The sequence below is a fragment of the Melospiza georgiana genome, chromosome 3 (genome assembly GCF_028018845.1).
Source record: "Melospiza georgiana isolate bMelGeo1 chromosome 3, bMelGeo1.pri, whole genome shotgun sequence".
Lineage (NCBI taxonomy): Eukaryota > Metazoa > Chordata > Aves > Passeriformes > Passerellidae > Melospiza > Melospiza georgiana.
The window spans coordinates 43,650,727-43,674,690 of NC_080432.1; the positions used below are offsets into that span (position 1 = coordinate 43,650,727).

Here is a 23,964-nt window from a genome sequence, read left to right on the forward strand (position 1 = left end):
ATGGGTACATTTACACAAGAGCTTCTTGATTAGCAAATAAAGGAAGCACTAAAGTGAGGAAAATCTGATTACATATACACACTGAAGGAAAAGAAACCCATGCACAAATCCGAAGGGAGATGCCAACAATGTGGTTTCAATAATCTAAGGGAAACACAAAACCTTTTACTGCACTTACCAGCAAAGCATTTGGAACAGAGATTCATAGTCTTGCTGGACCTGGGGCAAAAAATAAAAAAAATAGAGCTAAAAAATTCATTATATTTCTAATCAATACAGGGAAGTTTTGGGGGCAATGAAGCAAGGGTACAGAGAAGGTAAGAACTTAAATGGCTAGGAATCAAAGGTAAGTGGCTAGAAGTGGCTGAACTAGAAACAAGAATATAGAAGACTTTGTATGGTAACCTCTTTCCAAGAGTTTCCAAAATATGACTTCTACACATTTATCTCATATATGAAAACAAACTTACTTTACCATTCAATAAATATGTTACACATGCATCATTCAAATCTTTGTATTGCAATGTGATAATAATGATAGATAGGAAGCACCAATACATTCCATTTGAATAGCAGACTCCCCTTGGCAACAGTTCTGCAGTCCTGACAAATCCTGAATACAATACAGCAATGGAAAAATTAAAGTATTGTACTTATAAGGACACAGACAGATGTGTTCTTGGAAGTCTAGATGGAATGGCTTAACTAGTTATTACATCAAGCTGTTCATTACTACCCTCAGCTGTATTCAGCAGTCATTTCAAATAACCTGGCTGACTTTGCACCGACATGGACTAGGATAGTTCACATGGTCCAAAAGGGTGGCTCAGCTTTGAGGGCAGCAACCTTCAGCTGAGAGAAAAACAGTAGGAGAACACAGCAATATCTTAAGCCTCCCAGATGCCTACGAAGTGCATATGCAATTATGCCACAGGTGTTCAAACCTCACAGAGTCAGTGGCTTTACCAAGAAAAAATTTAAAACTTAAGGTTATAAGACCTCGCTAAGGCTCCAATGAAAACACCCAAAGCAATACACTGTGTTAACCCCAGTTTACAAAAAGTTCTCTTCTAACATCACATCTCCTTTACAAAGTGAACCTGGAGAATATTCTCTAAAATTCTCTGTGTTGGATTAGGTAAGAATGAACTGGTTTCTGTGCACACTGCCCAATATTTGATTTGTTCAGCATTCCTGAATTAACTCTGCCATGACCTACAGGCATTAACGCCATCCTGGGCAAGTCTGAAAGCACCTATTAACAGGCAAGGTTGCGCCAAAACTGTCCATGCCCATAAGATCTTTTTTCCTCGCCAGAGCAGCCTCCAGCTGGAACACAATTTAGCCAATTTAGTTGCACATTTCTCTCTAGAAAAATACATACAAAGAAACAACTGAGACTACCAAAACAGTTGTTTTCTACCTCCAACCAAACAGGAAAGGAATTTTGAGAGGAGATCTGAGTCTAACAACACATCAATCATAAAAACTTGCTTGTTACCTTGAGACAAAAAAATTTGACAACTTTTTCAAAGCAATTGTATCATAAATGAACACATATCAGAATTATAGATTCTCCCTGCCTGAATTTGCAGATGGTTATTTTAAATTACTTTCTAGTAACAAAGTAAACCCAGACCTGGTCAATCATATCTTGGTATCAGTCACACCAAACATTACAGATGCTTTTCAATTCATGCCCATCTGAAAGCTGGTTTACATCAGGCTCAAAAATTCTATAAGAACACATATCACTAGAGATTTGAGACATAACCATTTGCCAGCTACAGCAAGAGCCACAGACACATGAAAGCTAGTTTTAAATGCAAACAGTATGCGCACAGGAGAAAAGTTAATTCCCAAGAAAAGAAAAGCAAAACAGCATTTGTAGCCACAGAAATATCTCTTCAGATTGGTAGATACCCAAAGATTCAATGTGTTGATGGTCTACACAGATTATCTACCTTCAAGAGAACTGCAATTAAAAACAGCATGGTGAGTGAACACCTCCAGCATCAGCGTGCTGCAGTTCAGTACTCACTGCTTATGGGTTAGACCTTCTGGAGCAGCTCAATATGCCAGGCAGGACCTTCTCTGCAAAGCCATTAAACCCCAGGGGCAGCAAAGAAAAAGAAAGGCAGAGTTCAGCTGGTTCATACTGATGACATTGGAATGGGAATGACAAATGTTTTCAGTGGTATAATCAACCATCTCAGCTGTTAAATATCAATCCAAAGCCTCATATAATATTTACTTATCAGCACACAAACAATGGAAAACACAGACACAAACACAACATAGAGCTCTGTGAAAAAGAGTAAAAAAGGCTGCCACGTACATCTAACACACAAAACTCCATGAAATTCTCTGAAAGGACAGCACTATTGGACAAGTGACCTTGTAAGCCAAGTAACACTGTTAGAGTTTCAAGGATCACTTTCCCTTAGATCCTTGTATACCCCTTTTCAAGGCATCCAAGGCAGTCTGAGGCTGCTACAAGGATGAGAACCCAAACCTTGAGTGGATTTTTTAAGAGTTTCTTTTACATAGCCACTTATGTGACAGCACATACACACAACAGCACTAAACTAGAACTAAGAAAAAAGACAGTATCAGCATTGATCAACAATCAGCTTCTTTATGAAAATGCAATATTTATTTAGAGCAAAAGTTTTATAAAGAAAATGCATTACGCAGTTTATGTACATCAAATTTTGTAGGTCAGTGTATAACAAGTAAAATGTTTGACAGCCTTTTGCTATACTGCAAATCCCTCCTCCCACTGCCAGGATCTCCTCTTTTCAGCAGGCAAGGGTTCACTCACCAGACTTAAAACTGAGCAAACCTGCATACTGGTGTTCTCTCGTGGAGCACATGTTAACCACATCACTGGTTTAATTATTTCTCAGTGACTACAGAACTCACCAGAAGCTCATAGTGCCAGGGAGGAACACAAAAATGTAAAATTTCTTTGTTCCCCACAGCCGTCTCAAATATACCATACATCTGCAATCTGTTATTTCTAGGAACAATTTGATGTGAAACACTAAAAGTTCTGAAATATCAGCCTTAATCACGACACAGCCTTCTGTTTCCACTTCATAGGAAAAAGAGGGTCATGGATGACTTTTAGGGAAGGCAACACAATTCCTGTTTCTAGGAACACATAACAATATCATGACTGTAGTGGTGTATAAGGCACAGCAAAGCTAGAACTCTAAGCTAGCCCTGGCAATGAGAATTGTGTGGTTTAGACTGCAAGTCTTTAGGCTGACACACAGCACTTCTACACCCTTCTGACACAGCTGGCTTGGGATGTGCTTCTGAATCACATATCACCACAGTTTTTAACTGCACATATTATAGCAATTCCTAGATTTCCCTCATGAAAAGTCAGCTCCATGCTGAACAGCACCTCATCCAGCATTACTCAGAGCATACATTTTGTATGTACAATATCCCTAGAAAGTAATTTTTATACAGATAATTTATAATCTCTACTTGTACATAATTTAAGCTGGCATTCAGAAAGACATTCGTATTTATAGATAAATCAAGTCAAATAGAGTGGCATTATCGCTGAGGCAGAATTTATAGTTAAACCCTCTTTGGAGGTACTTCCATTTGTCAAAAAGAAACCAATTTAACTAAAGTGTAACACAAAATCATTATGTAGATTGGAAACCGCAAGGTGAAGCAAGCTCAGAAGGTCAAGTGGCAGACTAAGTGAGGATACTTCAAGCCCAGGGGCTACAGAATGATTGCATGCAACAGTTCTGCAGGGTTTGGTCTGAAAACAGTGAGGGTATTAAAATTGCCTCTGCTGCCAAAGGAAAAAACCTTCTCCCTTAACAACATGGCCATGAAAGCAGTAGCAATGACACAGGGACTTTGAAAGAGAAGAAATTTACAGAAATGGGAAATCCTGAAAGTTCTAACATGTTTATACTTTAAGCAGGAAATAAATTGCATGTAAGGGTAAAAATAAAATGTGTATTTGAGACTCTCCAAACCATCATCTCTTACTTGTGCTGTTGTGCTACAACTTGCCACAGCAAAGGGAACTATTTGAGCATCAGACAGACATGCACACAGACCACTGTAAGGTCCCAACCTCAGGGAGATGCACATCTGCATCTCCACTTAAAGGTGCATAATGCAAACTGAGAGCCAGCAATGGGTGTTAAATAGCAAAAATCACATACTTCAAATCCTATATGTGCTCATACTGTGTACTACCATTGATATATAACTGAGAAAACTAAAGAGATCGCTTACCTGATTCCATTTTCATATGGTATTTCCATTACATTCTTATAAAGGTGTGAAGTGGCTTTATCTGCTCCAAGAAGAGCACTTGATCTTATTAACTCAATTTTGTGCTCTATCCTGTCAATTGTTCCTTTTATTCCCTGCCATTTTACAGTATACAGCAAGGTACATCCAAATCAATGCATATTCTACTCTGTCTTTACTGGCAGTTTGGTTTTCTTTCTCCCTCCTCTTCCAATAAATGACTACCAATACAAAACCACATTCAGAGAATGCAAGTGAATTCTAGCCCTAAACTTCAAAGAAACAACTGGTAGATGCACAGCAGCTGATCAGAATAAACATAATCAAAAGACAATCTCACTGAAGATTCAAAACAAGTCACATGTGGAAATTTTGTGCAGTCAAAGAGAGTTAAAAAGAAGTACACCAAAACTTGACTGATCTCAAGGTACTCAGACTCCAAAAACAAACTTCTGCCAAGAAACTCAGACAGGCACACCTAATAAATAATGAAGGGTTCGGTAACAGAATCCTCCATTTTCCAGCAGATGGTCAGGTGCTTCATAACTTCCCCATCCCATCTTTAGGACAAAAACCAAAAGGAGACCAGAAACACTAAATCTAATACTAGCTTTACTCTACACAAGTGCCAAGGGGCAGTACAAAATGCTCAGTTTCACATGTATTAGCACATCACCTAGACTTTTTAAGGTAATGGTGAGCTAGTACTATTAGTGCAGATGTTCACCAATGAGAAGAATTGTGCAGCTGCCTCAAAGTAAAAATTCTACTACATACAGGTACGTATTGTCAATGCTTGAAAAACAACACTAGAATAATCATAATTCTTTAAACTAATTTTTGTTCATGTGTCTTTTGATGATGGAAGAATAAGGATTTTGGAGAAAAAATGCTTTCATGCAGCATATGTGCATTAGACATTTAGTTTTAAAGACAAAAAACCACAGATGCTAATTAAGTATGACTATAAAATCCCAGGTTCTGCATTTTTATTGGAAAAAAGCCTTCCAGCACATCTAGTAGTGGTTTGTTATGATTCAGAAGTTGCTATGACTTGGTAGCAGGAAAACGTATCTACTTCAGTGTCCCTGTAATTGCACTGGTGATTAAATGCAGCATGTTAAATGCTTCTTGGTCCCCTTCCAGCACAGCAATTACAGCGGGATCACAGCACCACAGTACAAATGTGTATCAGCCCCTGAATGATACCTGTCCAACATTGTCAGGGGCCCTATGTTTGAGAAAGATTAACATAGTATGAATCATGTAATTAATTAGTTAAAACTACAAAGATACTCCCTATATGCTCAGCACATACTGTATCACGCATTTTGCAACTTCGGACGACTATACTCATGTTAAATCAATGCATTTATAATACTGTAGTTAATGATCTGTCACCATTTCCATTAGAAAGCAATTTTCAAAGCCTTAGACCTCTGCTAAGAATTCACTGTGAGCTGAATCCTGGCACAGGGCAAAAGCAAAACCATAGCAGACACATTTACTTTCATCCAAATAAATTAGAAGGATTATTTATTATTAAAAGAAAATCGATCCAATTCTGTATTTCCCTGACACTTTTCATCATTCATTCAGAGCATCTAATGCTTCACCTTGTACAGGAGGGAGGTTAATTAGGCTGTGTTAATAAGATCCTCCGTTGTTCTTTGAAAGTTCTACATATCTTGTACATTACCTTCTGAAAAAAGCCATTTTACTTTTCTAAACCAGATGTCACCTCACTGATTTCATATATGCTGTATATTTGATATTTATAGGTCCTTTGTAATTTATAATCTTGTTAAGGGAATATAGGCAAAGTTTTTGGGGCAGTTTAAACAATTATTAATATTTTTAAACTGAGGTAATTCAATCATTCTTCATAAATGATGCATGCCAAATTCCTTTCAAATGAACGAGCAGAAGCGGAGCGTGGCAACCTCAGGTGGACCTACAGAGAACTCTGCAATGAGAAAGTCCCATGCATTCAGAAACAGATTTTTAAGTGAACTAAGATCTGAAATTAAATATTGCATGAATGCACTCAAAATCATCTTCATCATCTGTTATATACCTATATGCTCAGGGTTAAGAACTTCAATTCGAAAAGTGTTGTCAGTAACATTTTTATGATTACAGCTACTATAGGTGGTTGTGCTTTAAAAACATCAGTATTCTGGCGTTGGACTTCTTATTTTCACTACAAACAACTTGAATGTTGCTTATCTGAAGATTTTTATTAAGCTGCTGAAAATGATGCTTCAATCAGTGAACCACATGTGTTTACCTCAATTTGAACTGAAATGAAGGGCAAACTTTATGAACTTTACAGTGTACTAGTGGAATGTCCTTCTGGCAGCTTTCCACACTCAAAAGATATGTTGGTATGCTGATATCTCAATGAAGTAGTTGGATCCTAGTTTATTTTTTCCAATGGTTACACTAAAGCATCCTTTTTAAACTCCATGACTGAAAGACTTTTTAGGCTTTAAATACATAAAGACACTGAAGTGCTCAGTTGAAAATTAGTCCAGAAAAGAGCATAAAAACACAAGTGCTAAGATGGGAGAATGTGGAAAATAGTGCAGTACCTGAGTCTTACAAAACACACAAAAACACTGATAGAGTTTTCACAAAAGCCTTCTCCAACAATTCTTAAAATAAACTGCAAAAGAATCCAGTGCATTTAAACGAGCCAAGACAGACTGTAAGAACTTCGATCTGATACATCTGGGTTTCTAGCTGAGCTTACAACGTTGTTGCCCTCCAGTCAAAGCTAAATGGTTCATATTCCCATGAATACACAACTCTATGCTTTTAAAAAAACAATCTCAGCAGCAAAATCATATACCAAACATTGCTCTGATAACTCTTCAAAAATCTTTCTCAAGATGTGTAGCCTACTATTTAAAGGACAATTAAATGTTTGGAATTCTAAGAGTTGAAGAAGCCTTTAGTGAAGTAGGAATAAAACTTGAAAGTTGTGAGCTACACACCTTCCACCAATTCCTCAAGGATATTATTTTGCTGTATATTGCAGGTAATAACTAACATTGCCCTATGACAACACAATCATCCTCCTGAGATTTACAATATGAGATATTAACTTTATCTTTTTCTTCAGATCAGACACTCCAATAAATGCTCTGCTGATAAGCACCACTCAAAAATTTATTCCATTTCTGCTATTCCTTGTAGCACAGGAGCAGTAAATAGATACTAAATAGTAAAACATGCTTAGGAAAAAAAAAGCAGCTGGAAGAAACCTCAAGAAAGAAACTGTTTTGTCCCTGAACTTAAAGGTATGGGTTTGAATTACATATCAAACTTTGCCAGGAAACCCTTCTAAAATACTTCCTTACCTGAACTGCCAGATTCAGCATAGAAAGTAGGAAAATGTTTGATTCTCGCTGATTTTTAACCCAGCATGTCTCTTCTGTACACAAATGGATAGCAAAGCATTACATTTTTTAAATCAAAGTTCTTTTTCTATGGCACAAGTACACTTAAGAATGCCTGCCATTATGATGGCTTAGAATGGTTAGAAAGTTTGAATTCTTGGTGTGGAGGGAGTGGGGAATAACTTTGCAAAGTATGTCCAAGACTGCAGGCTTTATGGCAAGTAACATTTAAAAGGACAAGGCATGTAAACTGGTTTTAAAATGCTGTGGCTGCTTTAGTATTAACAAATCATGCCAATAAAGTCTGGTATAAATATTGTGCCATGTGGATTCTCTCAAAAGCTAGCAGAACACCAGAATTATATAACAAAGTACTTTGTTGCAGAGCTCTACATTTCGTGTCTAACAAGTCAAATATTAATCAAGCAAAAAGGAGTTGCAAGTGTTGACCATCCTAAACATGGAGAGAGCAGGCACTTGAAGGCGCACTATATGCAAAAGATCTGACAGAATGAGTTAGAATCCCAACCATTATTTTGACTATTCATTCCTATGAGTTAAAAACACAGGAAGCTAGGTTCAGAAATAAAGCAGCCAAAACCAAGAGGACAGAGTATTCCTTGGACAAAGCAAGAAAGCATTACTAATCTGAGGTGGGTAAAGAGCTGTGTCCTGTTTGGACAAGGTTGTCCAGCAGGATCTCTCACCTGCCTAGACAACACCAAAAAGCAGCAATCAGAGATATTTTGTTAATGAGAGACAAACTCCCTTTTATGGTTCTCTGCACTCCTTGGTTATTGAATCCTTCTGGAACTGCACACCATTATAGAATTGTGGCACCTCTCCAAGAGCAGCTGAAGAATTTGGACAACATGCCTGCAATCCTATTTACTACATTATTCATAAACACATCTGAAAGAAGGTACCAGTATGGAAGTTAGCAGGCATTTTTTCTCCTCCCCATTTAAAACAAGTTTCAGTAGTCCCCAAAAGTTTACTTGGATGCTCACCATGGGAAATTCACTTTCTTTGATCCTATCCTGCCTTATACCCAATTGTACAGTCAAGAAGCAATGGGGCTCTTACTCTGGTCACTGCTGCCTCTACACCTGACTGACTACACACAGACATTTCCAGTTCTCAGGTGAAAATGCAGCTTTGTCTCATGATCCTATTTTAGAAAACAAGAGTACTTCAGCTCCTCCTCAGGAATCTGAACTGTATTAAGATTATGCCTACACTAGGAGCAATCTGCCAGTTAACTAAACAAAACATTCCTCAAAGCAGATCTACCTACACTGTCAGAAAACAATTCCACCCTGCTGTTACAACAGCAGAAAAATAACACAAAGAAAGTAGGAAAAAAACCCACATTAAACTTTTAAAGTTGGAATGAACCACCCAAGACTATCTTACTCTTAGCAAAAGCAGGTTTACATGTTCATGTTGGTCATCCCAGAATTTTGGCCAATTTCCAAATAGCTCTCAGGTGGACGTCTGTCCCTGATTTTCTGTCTATCAGCATGAGAGGCTTCCACCCTCAAAAGAACCATCCCAGAGTAAAGAAACAGAGTGTAACTCTCTTGCTATACTGCAGAAATGTTATGAACTAATGTTTTCACCAACACATTACACAAAGTCTTGGCTCAGAACAACACTTAGGAATGTTTAACCTTGAGAAGAGATATCCTCTCATAAGTACTTTGAGGTTTTCTAACAGTTCAGCATCATTCCAACCAATACAGTATTTCTAACCGGCATAAAACTGCTTATAAAATAATTCTTTCACAATGTTTCACAGTGTTAAACATTCAACTTCTAAAGCATCCGAAAAAGACTAAACAAAAAAAGGTAAAATATAGGACAACAAAGAGTTAAGGTACAAACCAACATAAACATGTTTGGTAATACCACTTGAAAAAGCAAACAAACCCTCAAAAAAACCCCAAAACACTATAAACAAGAATTTGGCTGATAATAACAAAGACTTATGCAAAGCAAGACGTGAATCTGAATATGGAAAAGGTGTGATTTTTTCTTTCCCACATGTGCACCCAGGCACAAACACAGGTAAAGAAATACAACAGCAGTTATACTCTAACCACCACTAGTTCAGTGAAAAACGACATTTGATAGGCTGGGACCCAGAGTTCCATTGACAGCTCATATAAAGCAGCACCCTCTTTTCAGCAGTGTTCAGTACAAAGTTGCTTTCTCAGGAGCTTCTAAGACACAGTGGACACTGGCCATGGAAAGTGTCTTCAGCCCCAAGATCCTCCACTTGCTGAAGAGGTTTGCTCTATGAAATATCCCAAATCAGTCCATTCAAAAACAATTCCAAAAGTATGGGGTGTAGGAAATCTGCACAATTAAGAAATCCAAAATTAAATGGAAGAGCTTGAGAGACTTGAGTTTTTTTTTTTAGGGGGAAGGGGAACATTATTTTGGGTTTTTTGTTTGGTTGGTTTTGAGGTTTTCTCCAGCTGTGATTAAAATATTAAACATGAAAGATTTTAAAAATCTGAAAATTTCATCTCCTCCCTGCATCTTCAACACAATTTCTAAGACCTGAACTTGACCCACAGAATGCTGCTCAATGCCATTCTTTTTTTCAAGTAAGGGATTTTGGAAAGTTAATGAGATAACAATGTTGTAGAGTTCAGTAACTGAACTGCAAGTAAATGTGCTCTTTTGCTCAAATTCTATGATTCATGTGCCCAGGAGGAATTACAATAAAAATAATACTCCATGTTTTTTCAGAAAGAAAAAGCATTTAAATGCCCCACTACAATTCCAGAAAGAGAAGAAAGGTTATTCACTAAATACAGATTTTAAACCTGCCTATCACTGATATAGTATGAAATACTAAAATATTATTAAATCTTCTCATTACCTACAGTTAGCTTATAAGTCTGGCTGCTGGTCTTTCTGTAATTGTAGCCATACAATTTGGTTCTACTATAAAAGAATTAAGTTTATTAAGTTACTTTTTCAAAACACAGATTAAGCGTATTCCATGCATTCTTTTAGTAGTCAGTATTCCAGTCTTTGCTATTTTCTTTTATCACATATTAATTCAAGTTAACATGCACCTGACTCGTTGAATAAAACTGACATACTACTAGTCTATGTTTGTTAATTTCTTACAGACAAAAATTGAAACTCTTCAAACAAACACCGGACAAAAGAAGAACTCTCTGTTATGGGAAAGCTTACAGCATAAACCTTTCCATGTTTAACTTTCTCTGTAAATAATGCAACAAGAGGAAACAATTAAATAAAAGTATTTTGAGTCTTAGTATGTAAATGTTAATAATTATAGAGATGCTTTTCTTTTTTTCTTTTAAATCAACACCTTTCCATTCTCTTTTGCGGTAGTATGGTCACTGCTACTGTCACGGCATTGATCAGGGAGTCAACAGCACGGAGTATCTTCCATAAGAACTGAAACACAATGAGCACAGTACACAAAAAACAACCAGACAGAATCAGTGCTGAACTGAATCTATCAGACAAGTGTCACAATGTCATAATGGAACACTGGCATTTTTATGTTAGTTTGTTCTGAGTTTCTTATTTTTGCATCTTTCAACTTCCTATACCTTTTCAAAATATTACATAAAATTACATTTCTCAAAATTCTAAAATGAAGAAACAGCATTTTTTTCCACATACTCAGATATGGTGGTTAACACAGCTATCCCAGCAAAACACTATTAATTAAAATATCCAAGTGCTGGGCATCTTGTCAGAATCCTAAATTGTTTTGTTTCTGACTGTGACCAAAGACTGTTCTCTGTGCATGTTCAACTGCAGCATGCCTGAAAATCAATCCCTTATATTCCACTATGAGCATCTGTACCCACTGAAGTACAGAAAGGATCGGTGAAAAGAACAGATTCACTGATACATTTTAAGAATCTTTCTCCATACAGCCTGTCATCTCAGGCTTAAAGGACTCACTGTTTGAAATTTTAACTAACGCTCACCACTGTAAATGCAGCTGCTGTTATCCCTGACACAGAACAAATTATTCCTTATGCTGTCAATCAGCACTGCTCACCATCCAACAACCTACTACAAGCACATTCTAATAACTTTTGCATGGGCCAACTTCCAGCTACCCCCATCATACCTGGGCATTTGTTAAATCATTCCTAGCATTTGTTAAATTGGAACCAATGGCATGAACATCAAACTCTGTTATTTACACAATTACTACCTGAGAAGACAGTCAGATCTACAACAAACATACTCTCTAATCAGAAGTTTAATATTTATTTTCTTAAAGGTATTATGGTGCATTGGGTGCAAAAGAAATAATGCAGGTGTTGTGATATGTAGGCAACTACAGCCAACTTCAAAAGTATCTTGCACATATAATTCCTAAAATCACTTATTTTCCTGAGAGATGTTTATGGTATGAGCTCGGCTTGTGTTAAATCAAAAGCATTTCTAAGAGAGACCAGCTGTGTCCCACAGTGTTCACAATACAGGAGGTTATTTATCAGTAAATATTCTGCCTGGTTTTTTTTGAGCACATCCTATGAAGAACAGGCAAATTGTTCCAGTGTATCTAATTCACCTACTAAGAGAAAATGGACCAGACTCCAAATCTCAGGTTAGTTCTTGGCAAGAGTTTAGTTATTTTTTAAATATGGAGAATTTTAAAAAATTTAAAATATCAGATATGGCAATAAAAAAGCAGCAAAGGAAGTTGGGGAGAGACTGCTCATCTTTTATTAGATGGTGCTCACTTCCCCTTAGCCTTCACACTTAACCAAGGTCAGAAAATTAAATTTACAGTTTGTTCAATTAAAAAATGTTAATGACTCAATATACTTTCAAATATACAATTGGTCTAAAATCCATGGATTGTACCCAGCACCTTTAAAATGATGTGGCATCACAGAAAATACCCACAGAGGTAGGAGTTAACATAATGCCTATCTGCTGCATTAACAAAATCTGTACTCTGGGTCTCTGCTAGTTTGCACTGAACATTTATAATTCTCTAGGTACTCTAACATCTGTGAAACATTTTACAACTCAAACTATCAGCACACATGGGCTTCTGTTGTTGTAAACACTGAATCAGCTGAACTACTAGAAACACTAAAAAGAATTTAATGTATAAAGGAAATGCATTACAGAAGCAGGCTACCACACTCCAGTACCAATGGGTGAGTCACAACAGGACCCAGAGCAAGTTCTGAAGACCTTCCCTGAGCTCTACAAAACCCAAATTAAATACAAAACCTGCTTACACTTGCATTGCAAGGTTCCAGCAAATGCCATCTGCAGTGGGCACTACCAGATGACAATTTTGACTGCAAATGCCCATGTCTGCAAATGAATCTCTAGGGAAGAAATACAACTCACTAAAATTAGCATTCAGTAATCAAATACATTTATTGATGTGGTAGTCTTCTGTGTTATTAGAAGGGGAAATGCTGAATACTGTATTAAATGAAACTGGATCAATATTATAACTTAGCATATTACAAGATTCAATATCATGTAAGCAAAACAACCCAGGAAACTTACCCAGTATAGAAAAGAAAATATGAGCAATTACACAAGCATGTATCTGTTTGCCTCCTTTTTACACTGTATTACAAGAATCCTGGTCTATTCTTTTCTGCTTTTCTTTTTGGCACAATAAAACTAGCAAATCAGAAGGTGAGAGAACGAACACATTGGAAGGTGTTATTACCAAGCAAAGATTCTATAAAAACAAATATGAACATTTACTGTATTTAAATAGAATGTGAGTCATTCACAAAATGCTTGAGAAATGCCGAAGTGAATAAAATCATAATCTTTACTCTTCCTGCTCCCTCAGTAAAGGTTTGTGCAGGAACTCCCACTTCTGCTCTTGAGACTTTAGTAACTTCAGCAGAAGCAAAGAAGCAGGCCCACCAGATCTACTGAAAAATCTCAGTCTTTAAGTGTCTCTATAAAGGTTAAAACAACAACGGAATAAAAGCAAGTGAGACACTTTATTTCAGTAGTCCCTTTTTTAAAAGGTAAGTAGCTTAGTATTTTCAAATGGCTGGGGCTTCAGATTCCACAATTTTATTCTCCTTCAAATTTCATTTGCAAGTCATCTGAGAACTGTAATTATTGTAAAATTGTAAAAAGCAATTGTAAAATATGTAACTGTAATCACAGATAACGCTTTTGCTTTTCTATGCATCACATAAAGAATTTTGTTTCCCTATATCTTAAAAGTTTAAAAAAATGTAACACAGCTTCTTTGTTAAAGTCAGCTACAAGAGATTACATGTTCAATTTAGTAAGAAAACACTAAGGTCCATGGCTTCAATGAGATTATATAGAGAGAAATATATATAGGTATGTCACAGAATAGTCTGAGTTGGAAGGGAACCACAAGTCCAGCTCTTAAAGGGACTGGCCCGCACAGGGATTGAACTCACAATCCCGGCATTGTTACCACCATGCTCCAACCAAGATAGAAATACACATCTATAGACAGATAGATAAAATATATATTTATATGTATATTTGTATTAGTGTACTGTTAACATTGTCAGTTTGTGGCCTGTGAAATGTGCTCTCTGGAGACCTGAAATTGACTAGAAATCATAAGTTCAAGCAGTCAGCTCATGGCTTTCATAATGCAAGAGTACAAAGCAATATAAAGATATATTGCTTAAAAGTCATTTTCTCTAGACAACTTCCTAAACACACATTAAACCTTCACACATGAAATAAAATGCCTTAAAATTATGAAATACGTTCCTCCCTGTTACAATACTCACTCTAGGGGAAAAAACTCAACAAAAAGCCACCCAAAAAAACTCAAAAATCCAAAAATCCTCTTATTTCCCCAGCTATCTTATGCTATTTTTGCTATGACAGCTTATTTTCTTACTATTTGTGAACCAGTAACCAATACTTTCCTAAAGCTTCAAGATGCAAATAGAATTCTAGCTTGCATTTGACTGCATCACCTGTCACAGTTTACCCATCAGCTACAGCAACCATCACTGTAAGCAGTTTCAGAGAAATAAAAGTTATATTCAGTTTTGTATTTTTGCTACAGTGCAAGAAAACCATAACTACACTGCAGGTTTCATTTTTCCTTTATAACACCTATACTAAAACTGGTCACACAGTGTGGGCAAGGTTTGCTCCTGTAATACAGTGTGAACATTTCATCCCAGAGCACAGTGTCCAGAAGCCTCCTTAATAATAGTGACAAAATGGTCCAAAGGAAAAAAAAAAAGTTTTTGAACTACCTGCTTCTTACCTCTGAGCTGCCAATGGGACAGACTGTCATATCTGTCTCTCCATGTTCTGCTTTTTGTTCCCTAAAGGTGTCTTATTTTGAATCATCACTTTCAGCTGAAATGGAAGTATTGCATATATGGTTTAAAAAAAAATCCTCTGAATTGGAATACTCAGTTGAATACTCTGGTCTTCATTCTTCAGTGAAGTTCCCTGATGTACAAAGCAATGCACTTATACATCAGGCCCAAAGGTTTTGAAAATTTTTATCTTACTATTATTCAGATGAAGGTCAGTGACAGCAGCTGTACTTCTGGCATTTATAGCATAAGAAGAATGGAAAGTATGAGTTTATAGAAGTGTCTCAAATAATTCAAAGGCTGCTTAGGGGAAGGCAAAACACCTCCAAAACCATTAGCTTTCTCCATAAAAGCTGTTTTGTATGAAAGCTTTACATTCTGTTGATACCACATGTAATTAAAAGCAGAATTTATATGGATGGAGTAATGCAGGTTTTTGCACTACCGACTCATCTTCCAAGTTCCTGAGGCTTTTGAAACTGTACTGAATCAAACATCACACCCTGCAATGTCAGAGCTTACAGCTTGTCTGGACTCACGGACTATTTCTTACCCAGTGTAGGTATCCACATCTCACTGACACTAGAGGGGTTTTTTTGGGTGCATTTATTATGACAAACACAAAAATATTCCAAAGACCTTTCAAACTCACAAGATAAAACATCAAACATACATACTAATGACAGCTATTGTCCCTGGCTCTTTGCCCTGCCACCTCTCCTCTGAATTTAACAAGGAAGTATGCGAATTTGAAAACCTGTTGATTCAGGATACTCAAACTTAAGTATATTTTAAACACCTTTTTTTTCTGTTACCATCATCTAAATTATTCCCCTCTCACCAGTCAATGTGTTCAGTAATCCTGTCTTGTCCCCTACTTCAAACAATTTATTTGATCACTCTGATCAGGAAAAATCCTAATGCTACCAGTGCCACCAGATTCCATGAGCTACTCAGACATATTGCACAAAGAGGCTGCAGAGAAACTCACGTAAGAGTTAAAATGCAACAGAGTGGACCCACTACATCTAGGATTTCCAAATTCTTCCCTCAAACTTGTAGACTGTTTTGCAGGCTGTAAACATACTCATGCAAAAATCCACAAAAGAAAAATTACTGTATCTTTTTGAAGCACAACAAATACTTGAAGGCGTTTCTATCTCAAAACTGAAAATAAATCAAATGATGCAAAAATTTGGTATACTGCTATGGGGTCTATAAAAAAAATAGTCATAAATAGAATGTAAACATAATGCTGATAAAGTATTTCTTCCAAAACAGTTTACAATCAGAAACAATAGCAGGTTACTGTGGTGTGATGCATCTTACCAAAGGGGAAACCATTTCTATTTTAGTACACACACAAAATGATCTCTGCCAGTAATTAAACACATAAAAGACTAACCAGTAAGAAGTAAAAAAACCAAAGCTTGCCTTAGGTAATTATTAAATAAGTATCATGAAACTACAATAAAAACAACTGCACTCCTGTCCACAGCCATAGAAAAACATTTCATATGGATATTAAAAAATATTAATGTCACTACCTAGTAATTACTTATTTTCAGATGTGGAAACCATGGATAGAACTATAGTTAGTTAACTTATTTCATGGCGTTCCTTTAAAATGTTCTGAACATTTAGTACAAGACTGAATGTGAACTACAGATTGCATACACAACAGTTTTTGCTCTGTTGTATTGCCAGCTAGGGAAAAGATTAAAATGTAAAACTGCAGCATTTATTCCTACATGTAACTCTTTTCAGAGTTGTTTAAAGCTGGTTCAATATTAAACATACACACGTTTTCTAAAAGAAATGGACGACACAACAACATTTTAAAAGCACTTAGGTCAAATCATACGTAAGCCTATCCAGGGCTGACTCTGCCACTGAAGTAAATCACCCCACTAAGATATTCTCCACAGTTCTGGCTCTGGATCCAGTCCTACAAACCCACAATCACTGTTTGATCACATTACGTAAGTATGGATGATAATGGAACATTTTCAAAGGCTCCCGAGTGTCAAGGGGGTTTAACACACAAGTCATTTAAATGCTTTGAAATAATTTCTTATATTTAGATTTTCAATGAAGGACACTCAGTTACAAGAACTATGTTTGCTTTGTTACTCATGAAAGATAAGGAGTTTTTTGGTTTTAAACCAATCACGTTATTTTCAGGGCATCTCTAACTAGATAAAAGGCCCTCCCAGGAAATCACTCAAAACTCAAGTTGCACAAGGAAAAAAAAATACAACAGACTCTATGATTCTATATCAGAATTCAGTTGTTTCGATCAGTTTTAAGCTTTTCACTATTTCAAAGTATACAAAAACAACCTCAGCAACAGAAACACAGAAGACTGTAATACTCTCTAGAATGAAAATACTCATTGATTTCATTATTTCTATCAATATAAAGTAATATTGTTCTATTTTCATGCTCCAAGGTGTAGTGAAAATTTCTAGCTGTTTTTCTCACAAATTTCTTTCAACACCATCCTCACTCCTCTTAATGACATAAGGGAGGGAAAAGAAAGCTTGAGCTCTCTTACTGTTTGTCTCCCAAAGATGGAGTTTGATAATATCCATCCACTGCAACAAAAAGTTGTTCTGTGTTTCCTCTGAAATTGAGCTCAAATGACTCCTCACAGGTTGTATAGTGTGCAAGCAACCCTGCTCTCTGCTCTTACCTATGCAAATTTTGCTCCTCTATGTAGCAAGTCACCATGCAAATTTTGCTCCTGTAAGTACCAAATTATATATCCAGTAGAGATCATTCAGCTTTCTTCATACACACCTTCCATTCATAAATCTCCATTTATGTTTGCAATAGGATAACAAATATTTTGATTTTCAATCTCCTCTGCATTTTTACCAACTTTATATTTTTGCAGCTGAACTCATTTGTATCTCTACCAGACACAGGTATTTCCTGGTCTATGTTGTATCACACTTCTTTTACATGCTTGAGAAAGCAATTTTAGGATTTTGAACTACTCTAGTGCAAAACACACTGATTTATGAAGAGTTGATAATTCTGCATAATGTCAACTTGACAAATTGCTTTTTCCAGTTTAGGGAACTTTTTGTGCCCCTAAAGTAGAAATAAATATTTTAATGTGATTAGAGTTCCAAGTTTATGTTTAGTAGAATGTTAGTATTAATGAAAAAAGTATTTATCTTACATTTCAGTCTCCCTGTGGCAGCTCTGAAAAGCAGGACGTACATGGCTATCACTTGCAAACTGTAACAAATCACATAAAGCTCAAAGAAACAGGCAGAAGCTGTTCTTTTTTGAAAAACCCAGCATTTCCTACTTATCATCTAAGTAATGCAGCAATATAAGAAAGTGTTATTCAAAAATCTAGCAAAACATAAACAAAACCTGCTAATCTCATTTCCTCTCAGCATCTAACTAATGAGAAATGCAACTAAGTAAGCACTATGCATGCTAAACGACAGGGAGGTTAGTTAAGTGTTCAGGTCAATCATCAAATGTGCTATCAACAGCAGGAGGTCTTGTTTGGAAACAACTTTGACATACCCAAATCTGTTCAGCTAATCAGTGACCCACAAATCTAAACTCCCAAATTTAAACAGACCAATCTACATCAGGCCACTTCTGCATTTTAAATATGTAAGTTCTGTTAATTCATACTATTAATTGAAGAGAAGTACTTCAAAACTACATAAAACCCATCAGCAGCCCATACTAAGTAAATAATCAGAATCTCTCAAACATCTTAAACCTTATCCTCCTATGTCCTACTGACTCCATCAAGATTTAAAGCAAAATTGTAAAAAGCATTGGTGCTTACCATTCTGTAATGTGTTTCTTGCTGTAATAATTCAATTGCACATAAGCAGTGAGGTTTTTTCCTAAAGAGTTTTAAGCCGTTTGTGGAGAAGTTTGCAGTGTCTACATAATAAGATAGATCATACTTTGTGACTAGCCACTTGACATTTTCATTATAAATTTATAACTAAAGTCTTTATGCAAGTGCAGCAGAACTAAAATTTAATGGCAGGAGGACAGACAGAACAAGGTCACCCAAAACTATTATATTCTTTTGTTGACAAAAATAAAAATACTTAGGTTTTTCTTTTGTACTTGCAGTACTTAGAAGAAAATGCAATAAGGAAACTAAAGGAATAACCAAAATATGAACATGCTTTATCCTCCCCCTTCCTATCTCCTTTAAAGTTTTGATAGCCTAAATTTATTCTTGAATATATATGTTTGCAGACAGTCTTTCTCACATGGTGCCTTGGAAGCTGAGTCAGGAGCTCTTATTCCATTGCTCATCAGGCAAAAGCCCCTTAAGTATGACCACAGCTACTACAGAAAGCAGTGTGGAGCAGCTGTAGGGGCAGCTCACTCTTCTCCACTATGTTTGCACTGGTCATCTCGGATGGGAAGTGGAGGAAATGAGCTGCTGCACGCGCCCTTCAGTGGCTGACAGGTCAGGGAACAGCACTTTCTAAGAAGGGAGTCAGTCAGATGTGAAGCCGGGATGAGACCCTCTATGTAATGCATTGTGCCCTTCTCCTGTTTCACACAGCACACTTCCCAGGTCTCAGACAACTGCATTTCAATTACCAGAGTAAAAAGAATTCAGAATGCACATTTTGCTTTAAAGTTCAAGGGTTTTAAACATCTAGTGAAAAAAAAAAGCCTTCATCCTACATCCTTCATCCCACGACAGGAGAAGGAAACCTTTATCCAGGGTGATATTTTGGCTTTTCCATCTTCAGTGATCCACACTAATGTAAACTGTAATCTTCACAGCTGTCATTTTCACAAGGTAGCTTTTACTATTTTCTAAGTGTTAGAAGCAGACAGCCTAGAATTATTTACATGAACAAAAAACAAGGGCATCACAGCACTTAGAGAAACTACTATTAGTCTCACCATTTTCCTGTTTTAGAATAACATGGAGAAAGTGTGGGAACAAGCCTCAACTTACTTTCCTCTAATAATGGAGACTGAGGGAATAAATCACAATCAGTACATTCATTTCATCCAATTCTGACAGTGGGAAATCAGGGCCAAGTCAAATATTTTATTCTCATGCATGCAAACAGCAAAGGCTCTTTCCTTAGAGCAGCTTTTTATGCATCTCTGAAGGCAATGCCAGGCAAAGGCACAGTGAGCAAGCAGAGTGATCATTAACAGCAAGTAACACAAATGAGCCCCGAAACCTTACCTCATCCTCAACTCTCATCCAAGCTATGTGTAACCTTCTCAGTACACAAGAACAACAAGCAAGTCTTAACCACCCAACCACTGGGGCAGGCTGCAGCTGCAACCTGCAACTCTACTGCTTCATTAACTATGTCAAATTAATGCTGAATCCTAAACACAAGCAGGAGTTAAAATAAGCTTTAAAATTTAAGCAAGTAGTAATATCAGCCCACAACTCTTCAATCATCTCTAGTCTTCAAGTAAAATAAAAAAGAGAATCTGGTATTTCCATGATTCTGTCTGACTTTACGCTTATAATTAAAAATGTCCCTTATGAAAGAAGTCCCACAGAATCTTTTGTCACTCTCCCTTTACACTAATGCATGACAGAAGTCTAGGAAATTTAGTGACATGTAACAGAACTAAAAAAAAAAAAGTGTCTTCACTATTAGCTATTAAACTAATGAACAGCAAATATGTAAATTACTAATTTTTGTTTTGTGCGTTGTTTTCTTGTCCTCTTACTTCCCAAAACTTTTACCTAACATCTAACCCTGTGCAAACAGTAGACTGGCAGATAACAATTTTGGATTTTCAGCTAAGCATCATTTTTCTTCAGTCAATTCATGTAGATGATTTTGCTCTGTTTTGGGAAAGAAAAATACTACCTATACCCACTCAAAGAAACTGTTTACATTTGCCTAATTCAACTAGACTGAAAGCAATTTCAACACATCTCTAACTTTTTTCTAGATGGTATAAATTGAACAGTTCAATCTTTTGTGGTAAGGAGAATACCACATTTAATGTTTGCTACATATCATGCCAGAAACAAGGGTTTCTGAACAACATACACACAAAAATAGCTGAAAAAAATATAGAAACATTAAATCAGGCCACCTGACCTGGCAGATAGAACACACTTGCCTTTCATGTCACTGCTGCAACCATGATGACCTAAGGGTATGGGCAAGACTGATTTTGGGGACAGAGGTAATATCTAGGTATATACTTAGAAAAAGCACATTAACTTTCCCATACGCTGAAGAAATGACTTTGCCTCCAAAAGCTGGTCTACTTTTTCCAAATTAAGTAGTCAGCTGTGCTACTAAAAATGTAATACTTACCTTCAGAATTTGTCCTGCAGAACGATGAGGGACAGGAAAACTAAGCCAAAGAAAGTTAAGCACCACTGATTAACCAGCTAATAATCCCGAGATGAGGATCATGCTCACCATTTCCCATACCCTCTTCTGCAACTGCTTTCATGCACACCCAAAGAACACAAGTCCTTGAAGCCTCTGTTTGGGTCTAAATTTCACTAGGTAATCTTAAAAGAAGTATAAATACATTTGGACCATAAACTGATTTAAATACTCGCTGGTTGCTTAGTGGCCTTACATAGTCTTAAAAAATAATAGCTAAAAAAAAGAAGAGATAACAATAGTCCTCAAAAATAATAATTTTTTAAAAGATCTCTTTTTTGTACAAGTTTGCCAAAAAACCCTTGCTAGCAGAAGTCAGAAAGCCATTCTAAATCAGCAAACTGAAATAATAAGGTCAGAAAGAATGCTAATAAGAAAGCAGCTAAATCACTGTCTCAATGGCATCTCGGAGTGTGATGCAAACTTGATCTGAAAGGGGGAGGGAGAGGGGAGAACACCAAAGCAATCAAAAAAATTATAACCATCTCTGAAAGCCGTAGACTTAAGTTTCTCAAAGCACTGGTCCAGTTCTGCTTACTTTGGGATTCCAACTACAGCAGTTTCAACACCAACCAGTACTTGCTGTTATTTGAATTTCAGCTGCACTCCAGCTCAGGCAACTGAATTTTAAAATGTAATGCTGGAGTTCTTGTTATACCACTGAGTGATGGCATTTTCAGTATAATATAATGCATCAATTTGCTATATAATAATATACATCACTGTAATACACATCACTGTGGTTTTGTTTTTACCTTTTGAATCTCTCTTTGCAAGTCACTTGAGTGGAACAGGAAGTGTTAATTATTCACCAGAAAGATTTCTGGTCTTTCCTGAATTAGTCACACAAGAACTCTAATAGCCAAAGGAGAGACTGCAGCACAGAATAATGGATAATAATGGGGTCCTATCTTCATCAAGAGAGTGCTGCAAAACCACCTGAGACTCACAGATGTGTAATGCAGGCAGTTCTTGCTCTTCTAATTGCATAGCAACTCTTCTGATTGAAAGAGATTTCCTCCACCCACCACAAACACTTCCTCCTAGATGAACCACCTGGGAAACAACATGTCAACGGGTCAATATTGGCCCACAGCAAGTCCTAATTTAAAACAAACACCTGTTTCTAAATGAAAATACTCCTTGCTCCAAAATCTCTCATTCAAGGCTTGTAAAGCATTGTGGAATTGAATGAAGAGGGATATATGATTCACAAATGAAAACAGAGAGACTCCATGCAGAGAAAAGCATGGACTGACTGTCACCCAGTGTATCAGCAGCAGAAATAGCAATAAATCCTTTCCAAACTTAAACGTAAGAATGGGACTTTTATTAAAAAAGGAACACCTTACTACCCATATCTTTATAGGTTTACAGTCTCTAAAGTCATAGGGAGATGTCTCTAAAAAAATCAGCGTTGAAGCACAATGTCTAAAGCAGAACCCAAGAGAATGTTAAACAGGAAAACATCCAGTGTCCTAAATAAAACAACTGCTAATAAACTACAGTCAAAATAAGATAAAAACATATAGTGATATTCAACATTATATGCAGAAGCATTCTAACATCTAACTTGATGTTAGATTCTGGAAAGGAATCATACTCCAAAATAAATATGCTAGGAGTTACAAACACTCCATGTATTTGACAACACCAGGATTTAACAAGCAGCAGAGTTAGTCCACTTTCCTAAATAAAAGCAGTCAACCTGCTCCATCTTAATTATTATTTCCAAGGCAAGTTTTATTTCAATTATTTTGCTGAGACATACTAATCACAAAGTCTCAATGCTAAGAAAAATATATTTGAAGTGCGTAAATATTATTGTTAATTGCTTTCTTTCAAAGTACAAAAATGAGTCAGCACCTAGGGAAGGTACTGAGTATATACGGACTAATCCTAAAAGCTCTTTGTAAGTTATAGCAAAAATGATTATTCATCCACACACCTATGTATAAATTTTTTTTTTAAAACCCAACATTTCAGTTTCTTCAAAGAATTTAAAATGTATTTTAAATTTTGTAAAATTCTGAGCATTTTAAAAATTTAAATTAAGATGCTTTTTTCCTATTAAAATGGAGTAATTATACTAACATGCTTGCAAGTTAAAATTGGAGAGAATCTTCATTACAGAAACATGCTGTATGATAATTGCTTTCATTCCTTCAAGGAAGTACACAGTCAAAAGTTTATTCTAAAAATAGAGATGAATGGATTTTAAATGGATAAACATGTTAACAATTCAGGGGAACATTTGAAACCTATCTGCACGAATAAGCAAGCGTTTGTTAACACCCAGACAATTTTGGAAACCATCACTGTCCATTAGCTCACTGAAGGAGATCACTAAGGAAAAGGTAACAGCAGGGCATTAAGCAATGAACAAGCATTACTAACGCCTCATCCTGCAAACTGATGTCAGCAATACCCAACCTAGAACTCTTCTTGCTTCAGGTAAAAAAATGCATTTCACTAGGTAATAGTGGATAATTGTTAAAGAAAAATTTCAGAGATACTTAATTGATTTATCAAAAA

The 23,964-nt window shown here is 36.4% G+C and overlaps 1 protein-coding gene across 1 annotated transcript in view; it reads right to left on the reverse strand.

The window, feature by feature from the left end:
- ZFAND3 (zinc finger AN1-type containing 3) overlaps window positions 1–23,964 on the reverse strand; it is a 134,433-nt gene that overhangs the window by 101,647 nt on the left and 8,822 nt on the right. The window contains exon 2 of the mRNA XM_058020694.1: window positions 179–219. Within this exon, the coding sequence (XP_057876677.1) occupies window positions 179–219 (41 nt within the window). The remainder of the gene's footprint in view (window positions 1–178; window positions 220–23,964) is intronic.